Consider the following 18,242-nt stretch of genomic DNA (forward strand, 5'->3'; position numbering starts at 1 on the left):
CGCCATTTTTCCAAGCCCCAAAAAAACCCAGAAGCCCTATCCTAGTAAACCACATATACTGTCATGTGTTTTGCACCACAAACAGACATAAATGGGGTCCATTTTCCGTTAGAGAGTAAGAAATTTAAGTTAAGAAGTGGTGGGTAGGATGACAGTCAGAGGGGAGAAGGATATGTGGCGGTTTTTGGGGCCCATCTGTTTCTTGCTAAGTCGATGAAGGGAGGAAGAAAAGCTGAGCAGATACTCTAAGCATTAGCGGTTAACCAACTACTAATGAGGGAAAAAGAAAAACATTGAACTCAGATGAAAACGTTTAGCATAAAGAGTAGTGCAATGTCCTGACTGTGTTTCAGGGAAAGATGGCCAACACTCACGTAAGCCTCAAGTGTAATAACCCAAGGGATAAAAAAAAAAAGCAGTCCTGTTTCTAATATATCTGTGTGCATGCTTTAACCCCATCTTCAGACTGTAGGAATCTGTTTTAACGTATGCATCCCATACTGTACATGTACAACCTTTAATACAGCCAATGTCCACCCGCTGTAGCCTTGGCATGTAAAGCTTGATCCTGCTGCCAGGGCTTGAGGCTTGAGGGTTTTCATTCCTCTGATCACCTCTCTTCACTCACAAACTCCCTCTGCCTTCCCCCTCAAAGCTCTGGAATAAATCCTGGGAAATGAGAGGGCCCCCTGCCCCCTTGCTACTCATTCCCAGGTGTGCACATCACAGGTCACCCCAGGATCAGACGGTTACACTTCCATTGTGTTAGAAAAAGGAATAATAAATGACTGCAGATGACGAGTACAGTGGGATGTGAGATGAGGAGCAGGAGGAAGGAAGGTGAGATGTGGGTAAAGAAAAATGATCTAGATGAAAAAAAGAGAGAGAAAAAGAAGTGTTTGGTTTTGGGAGTGTGAGCCATGCTGAAACCATTCAACTCAAATCAGCACCATGTGTCCTCCAGAGCCTTATTATCCCATAAATGAACTTTATTGAGGCAACAAAGTGCTTTGGAGCTCTGCAAAAACATTAAAGAGGCCTCGCCTGTCTCGGCACAGAGCCAAGAGTGGTCCAATGCCTCAGGGGACTAATGAAAAAAGAGGGGCCCCTGGCCTCGTGTTCACCACCCCCCTAGTGCAGAGTCGCTAGCTGGCTGGCCAGCACTGGCTGAGTAATGGTCTATTGGAGGGAGCGAAATAGTTGGCAATTACATCAGGGAGACAAATACAGCACAGACGTCTTGACTGACCTGACCCCTGGAATCAACCAGGAAGAATGACAGACAGGAAGGAAGGAAGGAAGGAAGAAGAAGGACATAACAAAAAAAATATGATACAACAGGACAGCCAGGGCACCAGAGCAAAGACAACTATTCTTGTGCCGTCTTTAATTACCCACACATTTTGGGGTTATATTTCATCACTGATCTATAATATCAAATAGGCCCTGTAATATGGCACACTCTTGTGGATGTTTTTCTTAAAGAGTCCACTTCAACTTTCTACTCATCTATGAATGAGGCTTGTGGCTACATCAGCTATAGCATAACATAACAGATTATACATATGAATTATCAGTGGTCAAGTTGCATTATGGGTATTAGAGCTGCCAGGTTTGTAATAGAAAAAGAATTTCAGAAACACGAAATTGGTCATGAGTTCAATGTTTTTTGGTCATTAAAGTGTGACTAAAGGAGACAAGAGGAGTATGAATTTATCTCACGAGCCATGTAGTCATAACAACTAAATGTCCATATGTCTCTTCAACACAAGAAGAAGGCCTCAGAGTTTGTGAGTTGCTGACAATGTGGAGCAGCTCCTCCAGGAGGTGGCTCACTGTTGTGTGAGATAACAAACATTCGTGACAGCTCTGGGGACTGGAAGCAAAGATGTGGGCGTGTTTCCTGATGTGTATATAACCACCCGCATGCTTCCTCAGCCAGTTTACAACTGCTTACGAGGCATGCAGTGGACGGCCAGGGCTTATTCCAACATAAATAAAGTCTCTGATCCTTCTCAGGATGACGAACTTTATAAAGATGGGATTCTTTGTGGTCAGAAAAGCGGCTGCAATGGTAAACCAAACAGCCGCAAGTGGATGCATGGGACTGATTAGGAGGCTGGAAATGAGATTAAAGAGAGATCTAGCAACAGATTGAATTGTAGTATTTGCCATAATTGCTGAGAACAGCTTATTCAGTGCAGACCACAAAAAAGAGAATCATAAAACTAAGGAAGGAGGAGGAGGAGGAGGAGGCGGAGAGGAAGGACGACTGCCACTTAAAACCAGCAAGCTTTCTCAAAGAAAATCAAACCCAGGACAAGCCTTGCATCAATTAAAGGGCGTGTGTATGTTCTGTTTGTGTGTGTGAACAGAGGATGGGATAAGGGATGGCTTAGCCCACACTCATAAACTTCAAGTTCTGCTTGATGCTTGTAATAATGAGTTTTTTTTGGTAGTATCAGTAATCTTGATTTGATTCAAAGACCAATTCAACCACATTACACTTCTTAAATGGAAAATCCCCTCGGCTCAGAGACTGCATGCCACGACTGTATCTGAAATGAGATAAGTGCAATAGCCGTGACCTCGGTTCTCAGCATCTTGCTTTAAAAGAGCTTTAATGAAAAATAAATCTCATAAGAAAAAGAGTAACAGACAAATCAATAGAGGCACAGACTCAAAGATAAAAGTGAGCGGTGTGTGCCAAAGAGATACTCGCTCTCATTCCTGGGTTGATTGTACTTAAAGTGAAACCACATGAACAGAGCTCAAAACCACGGGGGAAATCACAGTTTGCGGAGCTAAAGCACACATATGTGGTACAACTTAAAGCCCCTAAAACTTCCCTGTTTCACTGTTACATTGCCTTTACAGCTGAACAAAAAACAACTGACAGTTGTTTAGCTCATCTGTCATCAGATTGTACAAAACATGATTACAATCACTTTCAAGTTGATATTGGTGCACTTAAGTTTGTGTAACAGCATATTTTAAAACACAAATAGGGACATCTAAAAAGATATGTTGTTACACTGACCTTTACTAAAACTGGATTGCTCTAATTAAGACAAAATATTCATCACAAAAATGTAGTTTTCTATGTTAGGCACTTTATTGATTTTGTATTAGTGATTCACAAACAAATATCATCGTCAAGAAATAAACAGATTGGTATATTGTTTGTTTATGAAGAGATTTACCTGGATTCAATGTACAGATAAAGTTAGCAGTAGAGGGAAGACAAGAAATGTTCAGAAAGTTAGTTTTCATCCCAAGAAATCTGCATTACAAAACGCAAATAGTAACTAGTAACTTTCTAAACTAGATGTTAGTGAACACAGTTTGGCCAAAATATATTAAAAAAATACTTTGAACTGTGTGTTTTAAAATGTGATGGCAGGAACATAACGACAGGAGTGCCTCGAACACATGTATGTTCACATAAATAAGAGGGGAATTTTTTATTTTTTATTCAATGGCTTCCTATGGTACTCGTTACCCTGACCATGTTCGTGCCGTTCTACTTCCAGACCTGCTGAATATCACACTGTAGTACAGTAATCAAAGTAGTACAAATCTATGAAAAATATAACGGTGTCAAGGCATCGCTCAACAATCACAACACCACTACACTACACCATCAAGAGTCACAAAGAGCTGGCTCAGGGGTACGCAACACTCGTCATTAGGATAAATCTGCATAAATCCGGTTTTATATTTAGTCCAAATTTAGCTGGGGCTTATGCAGTCTTTATAAGATGTTTTGTTCAAATGTAGTGATGAGAAACACCAAATCAAGAACATTCATCTCATTCAGTTTCAAATTTCTTTCATATCTGTAAGATTAATTTCACATTTCTCTTACGCTGAATACATGCAGAAGATATTACAGCTTCCTAAAACAACTGCTGCCCACCCCTGGGCCACACTGATCATTACAATTTCTATCAACTTGGCCTGCCAAGTCTCACCACTAGAGGACACTCTGGTTTCAACAAAAAGGACGACGTGCCACTGCAAACTGTAGGACACAGCAAGAGCCCTCCACTCCACACGCCCCAGGACTCAAATCAAGCACGAAACAAGTCCAGACTTAATGCTCTGTGTGAGCGACATAACTGAGAGCTCTCCAAATCTGTTACAGTGCTATCTACTATGTACCAGAACAGCAAATAGTTCAAGATTTGGATAGTTTCCCCCCTCTTCAGATCTTTGGTATTTGGAGTAATTACAAAATAAGGTGTTCCACGAAATGATCAGCCTCAAAGAAGAATCTGAAGTTTCACAATTGATGTGATAAATATTAAAGGACAGGTTCAAGGCCTTCTATGTCTCTCTTTATACGCCAATGCCAATATATATAATTTTAGAGTCAGGAGTTAGTCAAAGCATGCCGGCAGCTTCGAAGGTAACAGACGTTTTAGTGCAGGACAAAGTTCTTCTTCTGTTGGCAGCTCAGCAAGGACACTGTCTGAGAAACACAAAGAACATTTCCCACAAAAGAGACTGAAACCTTCAAAGACACCTGCTTTGTCTGACTAATTCACACTGATGGAGCAGATTAGAGCTACAGTTAAATGCATTTTGCAAAGAGTCCTTAATGTAGATTCGAATGTGCATCCAGTCTGTTCTAAAACAATGATCACGGTGAACAGGTTCATCTGTCTTTAATCCTCCTGTTCTTCAAACTAGACATGAAAAGCTGCCATCCTTTTACATATTCAGTCTAAGTGATGAGGGACAACATCTTCAGTCCATAATACAATCCACTGCAAAGTTATCTGAAATGTGTTTCCCACAGTGTTACAGTCGGTTTAATATATAATTCACTCTTTAACTGTTCTGTTCCTGCAGCTCAACAAGGAGGCACTGTCTGAAGAAATACAAATAAAGTAGGAACTATACATCAAAACTGAAGAAGTAATCGTTTTGTTTTTTACTTACTATTATAACATCAGAAAGGCTTATTAAAACCATTTGCATATGTAAGAGCTGGGAGGGAACACCAATCACTTATACAAAGAGGATTTTTTTTATTGCCTGGGAATTACAGAAAGAAAAAAAAAATCCCTGTTCATACTCTACTAGTGTATAAAGACAGACTTGAACATTTACATAATGTGAACCTGTTCTTCAAATTCTAGCACATGTTCTTGCACTTTAAGAGAATTGGCTATTGTATGAGAGCTGACTGTCAGGTGGGAATGTGAAACTTGGTCTCCATCCTTCTCTCCATTTTAGTTTCCAGTTTAGAATGAAAGATGAAACTAATCCCTGAAACAGACTAAATTCATTGGATCATGTCAGTGAGTATAAGGGGGGGGTTTAGATGCATACAAATCATTTCTCCCATGAAGATTATTAAATCTGAAAATGTCTTTCATATAAATCCGTTTAATTTACGTGCATCTATGTGAAGACTGGACTGTGTGATTATTATCTACAGGTAATCACTTTCAACTTTCAGTCAAGATTTGGAATCAGGGAAGCAAAGTGGTGGCCACTCTACATTAAAGGAGATGAATTTCAGAGCAGCCTGATGAGAAATTTACTGAGGCACCAATACACACGCACGCACGCACACACGCACACACACACACACACACACTGGACACCCATGGGGGCCACAGCAGAGACACTGTGCAGTAGAAGAAGTGACGGGTTGGAGTCAGCAGGTAGCATTTTGTTTTGTTGGGCGAAAGCTTTAACAGACAAACTCCTGTCTCATGCGGATGATCTGCAGTAAGGCGGCCTGCACGTCCTCGTCCATATGACCCTATGAGAGAAGAATAAAGCTCAGTCACTGTGTTGGTTATATACATTTAACTTATGATGTCATGCAGCTGTTGATACTTCAGTGAGTCAATTATAAAGCTGAAGAGAGACTTTAAGAACAAGTTAAATTGTTAAAAATAGAGAAGTGATACTTGGATCTGTCAAGGTTTGACACAGGGATTGTTCACAATCAGTTTCAACAAAATGTTATTTTTATACTAAAGTCAGCTTTAAGCTGAAGCTTAATAATAATAAAAAAAAACTTTATGAAGAAAAAAACTTCTGGGAGGAATCAGACAGACTTTCCTTGTCCAACGTGTTAAGTTCAGGAAGGTCAGACCAATCAGTGTTTTGAGTGAGGTTTAAAGGATGATCTTACCTGTGCCGCACTGAGAAGATGAGTTCGATAAATTGAAACCACCTCCCTGTGTTGCCTCTCAGCATCCTTTATGAGCAGAAGACACGCACATTATTAGTCCTCTAGTCTATGCCATTGTGTGTCTTGAGTCGTGATGTGTGCAGATGAGTTTCAGCTGGATGGAGACTCAGATTTTTTCTTCCACCATGTTAGGGAGAACATCAAACAGTGAAGAGTCACTGCTCACATCAGTTACTTCATGTTGTTCTTATGTCTTACTGTATGAACTAACCAATGTGTTAGTCATCCATTATACAGGTGATGCTGGCTGTCGAGCCCACTCACAGAAAAACAATGACTGCATTGAATTATGTAAAACAGACTATTTGTACATTTGTATAATCTCCTGTATTAAGTATTTGACAGTGTTAAAGTGTTTACTCACAGCCAGCTGTTGCTGTAGACTCTTGATCTGGGCTTGGAGTGTGTCCATGTGCTGCGTCTGTCTCTTGTTGGGCACGTTGCTTGTGTACGCCAGCTGTGACAGACCATTCAGTGCCTGCTTCAATCGCTCAACATCTGTCAGCAGCTCCGTGATCTGACGTAGAGACATCCAAACATGCAAAGTATTCATTTACATACATTTTTCCAAAAACATTTTTAAACCCAGAAATAGAAAACAAAGTGTCTTTAAACATCTACATGTGTTATTCCTTAAAGGTCCCATATTCTGTTTTTTCTGGTTTTAGATGCTCTTTAGTATGTTTTCCAGGTGTCTTGTGAATGTTTAGGCACATCTATTTGCAAAAATTCAAAGTCCGTGGAAACGTGGCTTCTACGACCTCCTCCTGTTAGCAGTAGCAATAGCTACATGTCACACTTGGTCCCTAGCCCCCCTCGTTTGTGACATCACAAACCCATGATGTCACTGATTCAAGCCCATTGGCTCGTTGTAGCAAGCACAAGCTCCCCTCGGACTGATTGTAGCATTCCCAAAATGGTAAAAGGGGCGGGACATATTCGAAAACAGAGCCGAACGACTGACCAATTACGAGAGAGCAGATTGGCCGACCAATCAGATCAGACTTAGCAACCATGGGGACCCTTTCTTTTTCTTTTTTCCCTTTGTGGTGGATTCTGAGTGTTAGAAATACAGGCAGATGACAGAGCCTGCATGGAGCAGCAGTACATGAGAACAGACACTTTTCTTTTGAACATTAGCGATTGTGAACGTACTTTAGTAGACATGAAATAGATAGACATTTGAACAAGATAGATAGGGCAAAATATGGGACCTTTTATGGGTTGGAGTAGACTGGAGATTAACATGCATGTTCCCTCTCACAGATGTAGTTTAAGTAACATAACAATGACAAGTTCTATCAGCATCTATTAAAAATAGAATTTTGATATCATGTTCATTATACCTTCTTGTCTTTCGATTCAGTCTGCTGAGCTGATGTTTGGATTCTCTTCTGGAGATCACAGATGGTGTTGAGAGACTGATCATATCTCTCTTTCAGCTCTCTGACTTCTCTCTCAATGGCGTGTCCCTTCTCCTGGACGGCCTCCATCTCGGTCCTGGTTCTGGTCTCACCCTCCTTTGCTCGCGTGGCTCCTTGTTGGGCTTCCTCACACTCCTCCGCTAAGCTCAGCAGCTTGTTGCTCAGGTTGGCAGCCTCCTCCTCCAGCTGCTGCTTCTCCTTCTTAAGCTGGTTCATTTGGTCTTCTGGGAAGTGAATCTCCTCAAGAGCCTGTGTGGCTTGAAGGAGCTCAGATTGCAGAGCAGATATGTCTTCGGCTCTCTGGGCATTGTTCTCCTCCTCTTCACGTAGAGCGAGCCGAAGATTAGCAACCTCAGCCTCCAGGGCTTCATTGGCCTTTGTGTGTTTGAGCAGTAAAGACGCCTGATCCCCGCGGCGTTCTTGCAGCTCTTTCTGTAAGGAACAAACCCTCTGCGCCTCCTCCAGCTGAGCCTCTCTTGCTTTCTTGCAGTCAGCCTGTGCTTGCTGCATGGCATCGTTGAGAGCTTTCAGCTCCGTGTCATATGTTGCAATCCGAGTCAACTCTGATTTCAGGCGCTCCTGGAGGTTCTGGAGCTGTGTGTTGCAGTGGACATTCTGCTCCTGGAGATCAGCTTTCTGCTGTGTTAGTTCCTTGTGCTCCAGCTCTAGCTTGACCAACTTCTTGGTCAATTCCTCAAATTTACCTTTGAACTCTCCCTCCACGTCTTTGTGCTTCTCACTGGTGACTATTGCAGTGTCCAGTCTCTGTTGAACAGATTCCATCTTAACTTTTAGTTTCTCATTCTCCTGTTTTATGCTCTCCCTAGCCGACCTTTCTTTGTTATATTTCTCTTCTATTTCCAACAACTTTACGGTCAACTCCTTCACCTGGGTGCTGTAGGAGTTTTCTTTCTCCTCTGCTGCTGTCAGTGGAATAAACTTAGACTGAATAGCTTCCTGTATGGTATCAAGTTCTTTTTTCTGCGCCCCCAGCTCTTGGGTAAGTTTGATGTTTTCCTCCTGAGCTGACACATACATCCTCGATGCTTCATTTGCTCTATTCTCTGCCTCCACCACAGCAGCATTCAACTTATCTAGGACACATTTATGGTCCTTCATACTTAAACATTCTGTTTTCATCTCCAACTGGACTTTTTCCAACTCTTCTTTCAACGTATCATTTCTTTCTTTCACATTCTTCAGTTCTTCACCACTTTCTCTTCCCCTGGTCTCCAACTTCAACATCTCAGCTTTAACACTCTCTAAGGTGGAGCTTAACTCCATCTTCACCTGCTCATGCTGCTGTCTGGGAACATACTCGCCCTCCAAGCTCTCTTTCAGAGTCTGGCTCTGTGTGCTCAGTTGTACACATTCTTGATCTCTGTCGTCACATCTCTTCTGCAAAAGTTCAAGTTTCTTCATCAGTTCTGCATTTTGAGATCTCAGATCATCCATCTCGGTCTGCTTTCCTTCACAAGCGCTGTTGAAGCTGTTGATATTCTCCTGCAGCGAGGCCCTCTCTGTCTGAAGCAGCTGGACTTGTGCCTCTGCTTTTCCGTAGCGTTCACTGGCCTCCACCAGTTTGTCCTCCAGGTCCTCCAAAGCCGTCACCATGTTCCTCCGAGCTTCATCGTGATCTTTAATGGGTATGAGGTCGAGCCCGATCCTGCTGTTCAACTCATCCAGCTGCTCTCGTAAGACATCTCTTTCCTCTTCACTCTCCTCCACCTCCTGAATCAGAGCCTGACTTTTTGCAGTCAAATCCACCAGTTTTCTTTTCAGTGTTGCATTTTGCTCCTCCAGAGCTCCCAGCATGCTCTGCTGCTCCTCAGACGCCGCCCCGTGCGATGATGGACCATCCAACTTTTGATTGAGCTCAGCCACCTCCTCCAGCACGCGATCGTAGTCTTCCCTCAGCTCAGCGATCTGCCGTTCTTTTTCATCGACCGCGTTGGTCAGTAGGTTTTTCATGTTGTCAAACTTCTCAGCTGGAACCATGTTACCATGTTTAGTCTCGGCCTCCTTCAGCTGGACTTCCATCTCTAAAAGGGTTTCAGCTAGTTCATCTCTTTCTGCAGTCAGAGCTCCCAGGTCTTGGTTCAGCCTCTCTGCCTCGGCTGCTAGCTGGCTCTCACTGCTCTTGTACTCCTCTAAGGCCTTCTCACTCTGTTTGAGGCGGTTACGAACACGGCCCACTTCTGCTGAAGCACCTTCATACTTGGCTTTGATATCTTGCAGCTGGGCACGTAGTTCCTCAGTCGGCTGGCCCCCCAAATGTTCCTTAACAGCGACTACATGGGCTTGGAGCTGCTTGACCTTACACTCAGAATCCAGCATCCTCTTCTGGACATCCCCCAAGGCGTCCTCGAGCTCTTGCACCTGCTGGTCGGCCTGCTTCTGGATGGTGTCTCGGCTTTGAGCCAGCTCCTGACATTCTCGGGTTTTACGGTTCAAGGCAGACTGAAGCCGTGCCGTCTCTTCGTCTGCTGCCTGTTGTCTTCTCTTAACCGCATCGAGCTCATTTCGGAGTGCGTCCATTTCACCAGAGAGGTCCCAGGCCACAGCAGTGGGACTCCTCTCTGGAGGTCGGGATATTGAACGCACCATTGCAGCATTCTGAGGAGGCTGCAGAGAAAAAAAGAAAAACGCAATAATTGAAATGCTCACTGAATATCGCACCAAAAGAGTCACAACAGACTGAATATGTTGGCGTTCTCAACATTGTTTATCTAGGACAAGCAAGAAATCCGACCAGGTTCTGAATACTTTTAGCACTTTTTTTTTTTCCAACTGAAGAAAAAATCTTTTGAAACTTATTACATTCACATATTTGTAATGTGAGACTTTTTTCCCTGACTAGAAACATACCTGATCAGAATCCAGGCTGTGAGCTTGTTTGATGAAAGAGTTCTCTTTACCTGCAAGAAAACATCAGCAGTTAGAGATAACTTTGCTGATGACAGTGATAAAAGCATCTCATTTTTCACTCATCATTTCAAAGATCAATGGAAGATTACCTTTGATAACAGACTGCCCGGAGTAATCCCCCTGTGAACACACATATACATTATAAAGGATTGAACGAAGACATTCTATTCTAAACTTTAATTAAATTCAATGTTAGTACTTTAACATATAAAACGACATAAAATGAGGTGCAGTAATAGGTGCTTCAAGAATGCTCCTCCCATGAATGCCAGTCTAGGCTCTCTGTAAAGCGCATATGAACCAGGTTCCCTTAAACTGAACATTTAGTACACATGATGTCATGCTGGACTGTCAAGCCCCATCTCCACCTAGCATTTTATATAAGTGCCATCGTCCTTTTTGCATTGTTTTTAATGAGTAGAAAGCATGAGCAGCAGAAAGCGGTCGCCTGAAGCGTTCCTCTGAGTGCTATGCCTTCTTTGTGTGGCCGCTTTGACAGCTCAAACTGAGAATCTTTCCACTTTTCAGAAAGGCACTGTTGACATCACCAGTGCACTTTTCCAAATGTATACGTATAGTTTTCCACCAACAGATTGTTTCTTGTAGCCACATCCTCTTTGCTCCGTCTTTGATCAGGTACAAAACGACCTAAAAATGTAAAACTTGTAGTAAAAAGTGACGGAGTAGTGTTGGTAATACAGCAGTCTTTGTCAACAGACTGTCCCTGACAGGAGGGACATGTCGCTTTTCTTCTCAGCTAATAAATGCTTCACGGAAACAGACAGCTCTTTTCTGCCTGGTGGACACGGGGCCTGAATTGTATTAGTTGCTCCAAACTAAGTTCTACACCACTGTACTGTAATGAAGAACTCATTACTTTAAATAAAAAGCCTGAATTTTTTGGACAACAAAATATTGAACACAGCTTCAGAGGCACTTGAACATATAAATAAAAATAAAAATGTAAAATATTTATACTAAGTCTGAATAGGAATAAAGAAATCCGAAATCCATTGATTTCCCTGAGGTAAAGCCTCTAAGCACATCTCTGATAAGACTTAAATGACTGACCAAAGTGCTCCGGAGCTGGACCTTGACAGTCTCCAAGCCTCGAGCCCCTTCCTCTCTTTCTTTGGCACTGAGTAACACTTTCAACTGCTCCCTCTGAGTCATCATACAAAAGAGAAAAAGGCATAGGTCAAGTCAAGTCCTGAGTATCCAGGCACTTTCAGTGGCTTAATGATAGCACTTACAGTAAGTGCTATACTGACTTGTGTTTTCTAACTTAATTTCTATCATCTAGCAAAGTGATTAAAACACTTTAATTGTATGGGGCGGCAGTAGATCAGTCCGGGACTTCCTCATGAGCACTGCCGAGGTGCCCCTGAGCAAGGCACCGAACCCCTATCAGCTCAGGGAGCACTTCCAGTGGGGGCCGCCACATTCTGATATTGCTCCATTAATGCATGTGCCCAGGTCCTGCTTGTGCATGTGTGTGACTCAGGCCTGTCTGTGTGTGAGACATCAAACATCAAACTAAACATGCAGATGACCAAGTTGCATTTCCTGAAAATTAAAATCTGAAATTTGGTACATTTTCTTTAATGTTTTTTTTTCTTTTACATGTTTACAAGGAGGTCTTGACCATGATTCCTGAATTTGGGAACCTGGTAGGATGTCATCTGCTGCTGATTCGTCATAGCTGATGACATTTTAGGCTGTGCAGCTTTTATTTTCCATCCATGTGCTTGGAAACAACAACAAATGAAAATGACATTGGAACAAACCTGTGAGGATGCTGCTTGGTTGCTAAGGTTTCAGAGGTCATAAAACTACACTCATGCTTTATACTGCTGCAATATAATATGCATCTAATGTAAGAATCTGAGGAACAGCTGTTAGACCTTTTTGAAAGAGGAGCACAATCAAGAAGCAGAAATGTTGGTTTCCTACCTCTTTCTGAGCGTCTTCCACAGTAATCTTCTCCTGCAGATGAAAAGAAAGATAATATACAATCCATTGATAGAGTAATAAACTAATGACCAAAAGCCACTTAATGTCATTCAATGAAATGTCTTTTCCCCCTGCAGTGAATAGATCATGGATTCGGTGAGAAAATGATTTTTTTTTTTTTTTTTACATTAACTTAATGTAGCCTTTTAAAGTTAATCATCAATGTGTTTGTGAGCACTTTATTAAAAGGCAGCTCTACGTCCTCGAAAAGGCTTTGCTGTTCTTATGTAAATGAAGTGCATGGCTATGAGATATAAAGCCAAGAGAGAGGTACTCAGCTCCACTCTTATAAATCATGTGTCACTCAAAGCTCTTAGAGGACAATCAGAACTGCCCACCAACCAACAGAAATCCATGTGCACTGACAAAATTGAGCCTTTAAAGGACAAACATGGCCAGAGGTTTTTTTTGTTTTTTTTTAGCTTATTTCATTGTTTTATGGACCTCAGTTGCTCTTGTTCTCTTCCTGTTTTGTTTACCTGTGTGAGCTGTTGTTGCAGCATGTTGACCTTATCTAATAGGACTCTCTGCTCCTGGTGGTACTTTCTGAGACTCTCCTGCATGGTCTCGTTCTGCCTCTCCAAGTCCTGAAAAAAGGCCGCCCCCCAAAAAAACCATTCATGCATACAGTAAAACCATGAAAATAGGCAAGTAGATAATGTAGTCACTGAATTGCTAAAACAACTATTGTTCATCAGTACTCTAGGATTTGGACATTGTCATTATTCATTTTCACTCTGAATTAAAGCAAATTTGTTTTTCAGATAAGCTGCTGAAAAAAGTATTAAAGAAAATAAGTGAATGGGTGTTATATTGGACAAGGGAGGCTGAAGTTATACAGCACTTACATGTATGATCTGATCCCTTCTATGAGCCTCAGCAGCGTCTGATCTCTCCACTGAATGCTGCAGATAAAACAGGATCCTTTTAACAACCTTGCTTTGAAGCTAGAACAAAACCATTTTCTATCTCGAAGTACTGAACACCTCTCCCTTTGAATCACTAGATGGCAGTCATGTAATCTGAGCACCAGGGAAAAATCAGTTTCAGAAATATAATAAGGCTGTACTCAACAACAGCAAGTCCAAGGAAAAATGAGTGAAATAAATAGAACATTGGAAAAATTGCAGAATCTTAAACGGAGACTTAAAACACACGCTTATAAAAGTATGAGCCTTTAAATGTCAGACAGGAAGCATTGTCACTTAACAATTTCATCAAAGGCTTTGTGGTTTTATCTTGAAGTTTGCCATGACTACATAACAATGAGTGGATAAGACAAGACCAATTTTCCCATCATGCTGTTTATACACATCAGGGCCCTCGCACACATGATGTAAAGCGACTGAGAACCTGAATGCTGCAGGATTACCTGTCGCTTCCACTGCTCCTTCTTTGCTGCTTCTTTATCTGTAATAAGGAAAGAAGCGAGTTCAGATTTTGCCGTCCTCGTACATTGTGTTATCAAGATTCAACACAAACATTTATACATGTACACAGCAGCATTATTTAAGAATGTGATTCAGTAAAGGAGTGTAAAAAAAAAAAACAACCAAAGTGAAAATGTATACAAGAAAAACAAAATCAGAAGATAAGTATGTCAAGACCATGGCTTTAGAGGATAGCTGTCTCTTATTGTAGGATCAGTTGTACAGGATAAAGTGAGCGTGTTTATGATGCATGTGTTGATGTTTTCTTCTTCTGACCTCTTGTCACTTTGTCGAGATAACTTTTGACCAACACAGCCAGCTCCTGGTTCTTACTGAGGCGAGCGTAGTGAAAGGCATCATGGCCCAAACCGTCGACTGCCTTCACATCAATGCCGTTCTTCAGCAACACCTCGACCGCATCCTTACAGCCAAATTCACAGCCCAGGATCAGCGCCGTTCTGAGGGTCAACGGAGAATTAATGCACTGAGCAAGAACGAGATCACTGATGAGCTCTGAAAACACTGTGCCTTTAAATATCAGACTCCAACTTCAAAATGTTTGTTTGACTTGTGTGTCATCACATCCGGTATTTATTACATTTTAAAGAAGGATTTTGCTTTGTGTGATGTTATACATTATTGTTTTTAAAGTTACATTAGATTTATAGTGGAAAGGTAAGACGTTCCCTGACAGTCTTTTATATTTGTTGGAATAGAGTTAATTCATTTTTACAGTGTAAAGAATGCATTTTCTTTTAATCTTAAATACCATTTAGTGCATAAAAGACAGAAACTCAGTCTAACACGTTATATTTATATTTCTGTATGAAATAAACCTCTTATTAGCGTTGCAAATATCAGTTTGATCCAAAACAATGTTTGGTTAAAAGGCTGGAGAGTAAATGCATGATAAATGTGTTTATCTGACAAGATCACAGACTTTACAGAATATTCTGTGAATTTATTTTAATATCAAGAAGACTCTGTAAAGTCACTTTCATGAAAAACATTGCAATAAGCTAGACTTGTTTAGATCATCAACAAGAGCCATCACCCACCTCCTTTAGTAAGTTACATACATTTAGCGTGAGTAAAGTGCACAGTTGCCAGCCCTACCAGACAAACACCACATGGGTTGATGTATCTTACTTGTTTTGTTTGTCCCTCGTGGTGATGTCAGCTCCTCGCTCCAGCAGCAGCTGACAGATGCGTGGATGACACATCTGGGTTGCAAGAACCAGAGGTGTCCTTCCATCCTGGAGAAGAAAAAAATACATACAGATTAACAAAAGCACACAGTTACATCCATCCACATACACACAGTTATAGCAGTATTTTATATAACCTCCTCTACAGTACAATTATTATCGCAGCTTATAGCAAAAAAAAAAAAAGCCTTAGAGTAATCAGGTGAATAGCTTTTAGTGCTGCTCAAACTAATCATACATAAGAAGGGGCCATACAGAACAATTTTCTTTTCTACAATAAGTAAGGATGAGGAAAAAAAACTTGAAAATGAAAGTAGTAGAATATGAATTCATACAAAATCACTGGCATTCACAGACGCCCCGCTGTCACAGAGAAGTTTCACGCTGGAGGAGCAGCCGGCCATGACTGTGGAGGGACAAAAAGGGTAGAACTGCAATCATCATGATGTGGCATACATTATCCATAATCTAAAATCTTTTCTAATGTAATGACAAACACATAGAACAGGTCCATGGTATACAAGGGCTTTCTTGAATATAAAGGAAAAAAAAGAGCACAGAGGAGGGTAGAATAATAAGTAAATGAAGCTAAGGTTGAATTTAGAGTAGAGTCAGGACTACTGCGGCACAGAAGAGTCATGTCTTACCAGCATCATGTAGAGCGGTTCTTCCTTGTAGGTCCACATTCCCAACTGGACAGTTGTGCTGTAAAATATCACACGCACAGGTTGGGAAGACAGATTCAAGTGCAGCTCATTATTTTACTAGAAGTGAAATATCCTGATCCCTTTAGAATACATGTATTTCATATATTGTGTTGTAAGAGTCACCACTGAGAGAGTTGATCTAACTAGCATATCATAAATGTACAGTGCCATTATTCATGGCTCTATAGGGCTTTTTGTATTACTGCAATTCTAGTTCATAACAGGGCTCGGACATATGATGCTGTTGAGTCACTTCCTTCTGGTGTTTTACTCTCTGACATTACTGCCCATGTAGCTGAGCGATAAGGTCAAATAGGAACAATTTTTAAAGAGGAAAATGAAGTTAGTTTGATTTAACTGAGTGTTTGAGCCTGTATGTTCACCTTATCAAAGGCAAAATAGGTAAACAAATCTAGGTGAACAGATCAATAACACTCACGTCGACTCAATCTAATTGGAAAAGAAGTATTGGACATTTTACAAAAACAATGAATTTCAAAATAAATCCTGCTTTTCTTGCCTGAAATGTACTGTCAGCAAGCATTTAGAGTTATAATTTAACTGCAACAAAAAGGGGGTCTTGAAAGCATTTATGTCCACTGGTTGATAGTAGAATTTGAGCTGCACATGAAGGTAGGTCATATTAGGCCAAGTGGCGCCGCGCTGATATGTTGGTGACATCTTCACACAGTCAGTCAGCTGGTTCAACCTGGGTGGTGATGAGGGCCTGCTATGGAAGCCTTGAGGACTCAATGCTAACAGGGGCTTGGTGTTGCTGGGTAAGCTTGCCAGTGAGTCCCCCCCCCCACCCCCCCCCCCCCCCCCCACCCCCCAAACTCTCTCTAGCAACAAGGGCCAAAAATAAGCAACACACTCAAATGACAAAGCGGAGACGGGGGAGGGGTAAAAAGAGTGGCAACAGGAGCTGACTTGGTGCCTGGAGGAGGGATATCTTATACCTGACTGAGGGGGGGATAGTGGAGGTTGTAGGGGAGGGGTCCAGCTGCTATGTCTGGTGTGATGACGGCACCCAGAATGGACGGCAAGTTTGCAGGAGGGAAGGCTTGTCAACACAGCTGACAGCCCTCCTGCCAAAAGCTGCGACCCCTGTTAGATCACTGTAATGCTACGGATGGGAGTGGGGGGGGGGCTTACACGCTGTGAGACCACAATATTGCAGAGATAGCTGTCTCATTGTAAACACATAAATCCTCCAGTAGGTCATGGTGACTCAACATGGGGCCGACTGCTGACCAATAAGAAGTGGGCTCAGCTGCCAGAGCTGCTTGGCAATAATTATTAGGGGAGCTGAAAAGGAAACTGCTCTGACTTGAAGTTGACAAGGAAGTGACTCTGTGAGTCACGTGTACAGCAGTATGAGGAATATAATATAATACAGCCAGCAGGAGCAACAACATCAAACACTCCTAACCTATAGCAATGAGCACAATATGAAAAGTTATCTTGTGATCTGCGACAGTTAGCATCATGTAGTGTGAAAGGAACACAGGGTGGGGAACTGTGGTCTTTTACCTGCAAGAGTTTTTGAACACACAGCGAATGTCCATTTCTGCAAGCCAGATGGAGAGCATTTTTACCTGAAGGGATAAACACAGCAATTGTAAAGAGCCGAGAATTTGAATTTCTGTATTTTCAAAGCTGAAAAATACATTTGATTTTCTGAACACGTTCCAAACATAGACAGTGTACCTGTGGCGTGTTATCTGTTCAATAGCTTATTTAGTAGACTCACTTTCGCCCCACACAGACGCACACCTGTGGTCATGCTGCACACAGCTTTCCCCCGCCTCGCTATCTGCTCCTTATACAAAACATCTTCTATTTCTCAACTCAATTGAAACAGAGAACTTTTTTACTTCAGCTTTGAGACAAAAACTTGTGAGAGAAATGTGCAGTGTGCTTTACCTTTCAGGAGGATAAAAGCTATTCATAAACTCTTCATAGAAAGTTTGTCCTCTTGAGACTGCTTTTCAAGGCATAATGTTTAAGTCCCTGTGATGTTTTGCCTTCAATCTGAATGTAGAGGAGGCGTAATGGGAGGATAAGTGATCTCCCCTCTGTACCTTCTTTGGAGGCAGTAACAGAGGTATTATGGGGCGAGACAGATCAGCCAGCCAGAGGGGGCGCAGCACTGCATGTTTGCACATGTCTGACTCATAGACTGTGTCTATGTGGAGCACCCGCTGTGCTTCCACAATGCTGAAACGTAACGCGAATCCACAGAGTGGTACATCAATAGTACGCCGGTGCAGAATCAATATGAATGTACAAAAAGGTAATGATGGCTGAGATTA

The 18,242-nt window shown here is 41.8% G+C and overlaps 1 protein-coding gene across 5 annotated transcripts in view; it reads right to left on the minus strand.

Moving 5' to 3' along the window:
- Positions 1–3,093: 3,093 nt before the first annotated feature.
- Positions 3,094–18,242, minus strand: part of uacab (uveal autoantigen with coiled-coil domains and ankyrin repeats b) — a 40,565-nt gene continuing 25,416 nt past the window's right edge. For 2 of the 5 annotated variants that reach the window (XM_079338798.1, XM_079338797.1), the window contains exons 4-19: positions 17,461–17,525; positions 15,868–15,925; positions 15,556–15,626; positions 15,162–15,268; positions 14,289–14,470; positions 13,955–13,992; positions 13,431–13,487; positions 13,062–13,169; positions 12,523–12,555; positions 11,641–11,733; positions 10,659–10,689; positions 10,510–10,559; positions 7,564–10,266; positions 6,582–6,734; positions 6,158–6,223; positions 3,094–5,779 (exon numbers count right to left, since the gene is read on the minus strand). In XM_079338798.1, coding sequence (XP_079194924.1) covers positions 5,708–5,779; positions 6,158–6,223; positions 6,582–6,734; positions 7,564–10,266; positions 10,510–10,559; positions 10,659–10,689; positions 11,641–11,733; positions 12,523–12,555; positions 13,062–13,169; positions 13,431–13,487; positions 13,955–13,992; positions 14,289–14,470; positions 15,162–15,268; positions 15,556–15,626; positions 15,868–15,925; positions 17,461–17,525 — 3,887 coding nt within the window. In that variant the 3' untranslated portion in view covers positions 3,094–5,707. The remainder of the gene's footprint in view (positions 5,780–6,157; positions 6,224–6,581; positions 6,735–7,563; positions 10,267–10,509; positions 10,560–10,658; positions 10,690–11,640; positions 11,734–12,522; positions 12,556–13,061; positions 13,170–13,430; positions 13,488–13,954; positions 13,993–14,288; positions 14,471–15,161; positions 15,269–15,555; positions 15,627–15,867; positions 15,926–17,460; positions 17,526–18,242) is intronic. The other 3 variants (XM_079338801.1, XM_079338799.1, XM_079338800.1) reach the window with 2 other exon arrangements.

The sequence above is a fragment of the Symphodus melops genome, assembly GCF_947650265.1.
Source record: "Symphodus melops genome assembly, chromosome: 3".
In the NCBI taxonomy this organism is placed as follows: domain Eukaryota; kingdom Metazoa; phylum Chordata; class Actinopteri; order Labriformes; family Labridae; genus Symphodus; species Symphodus melops.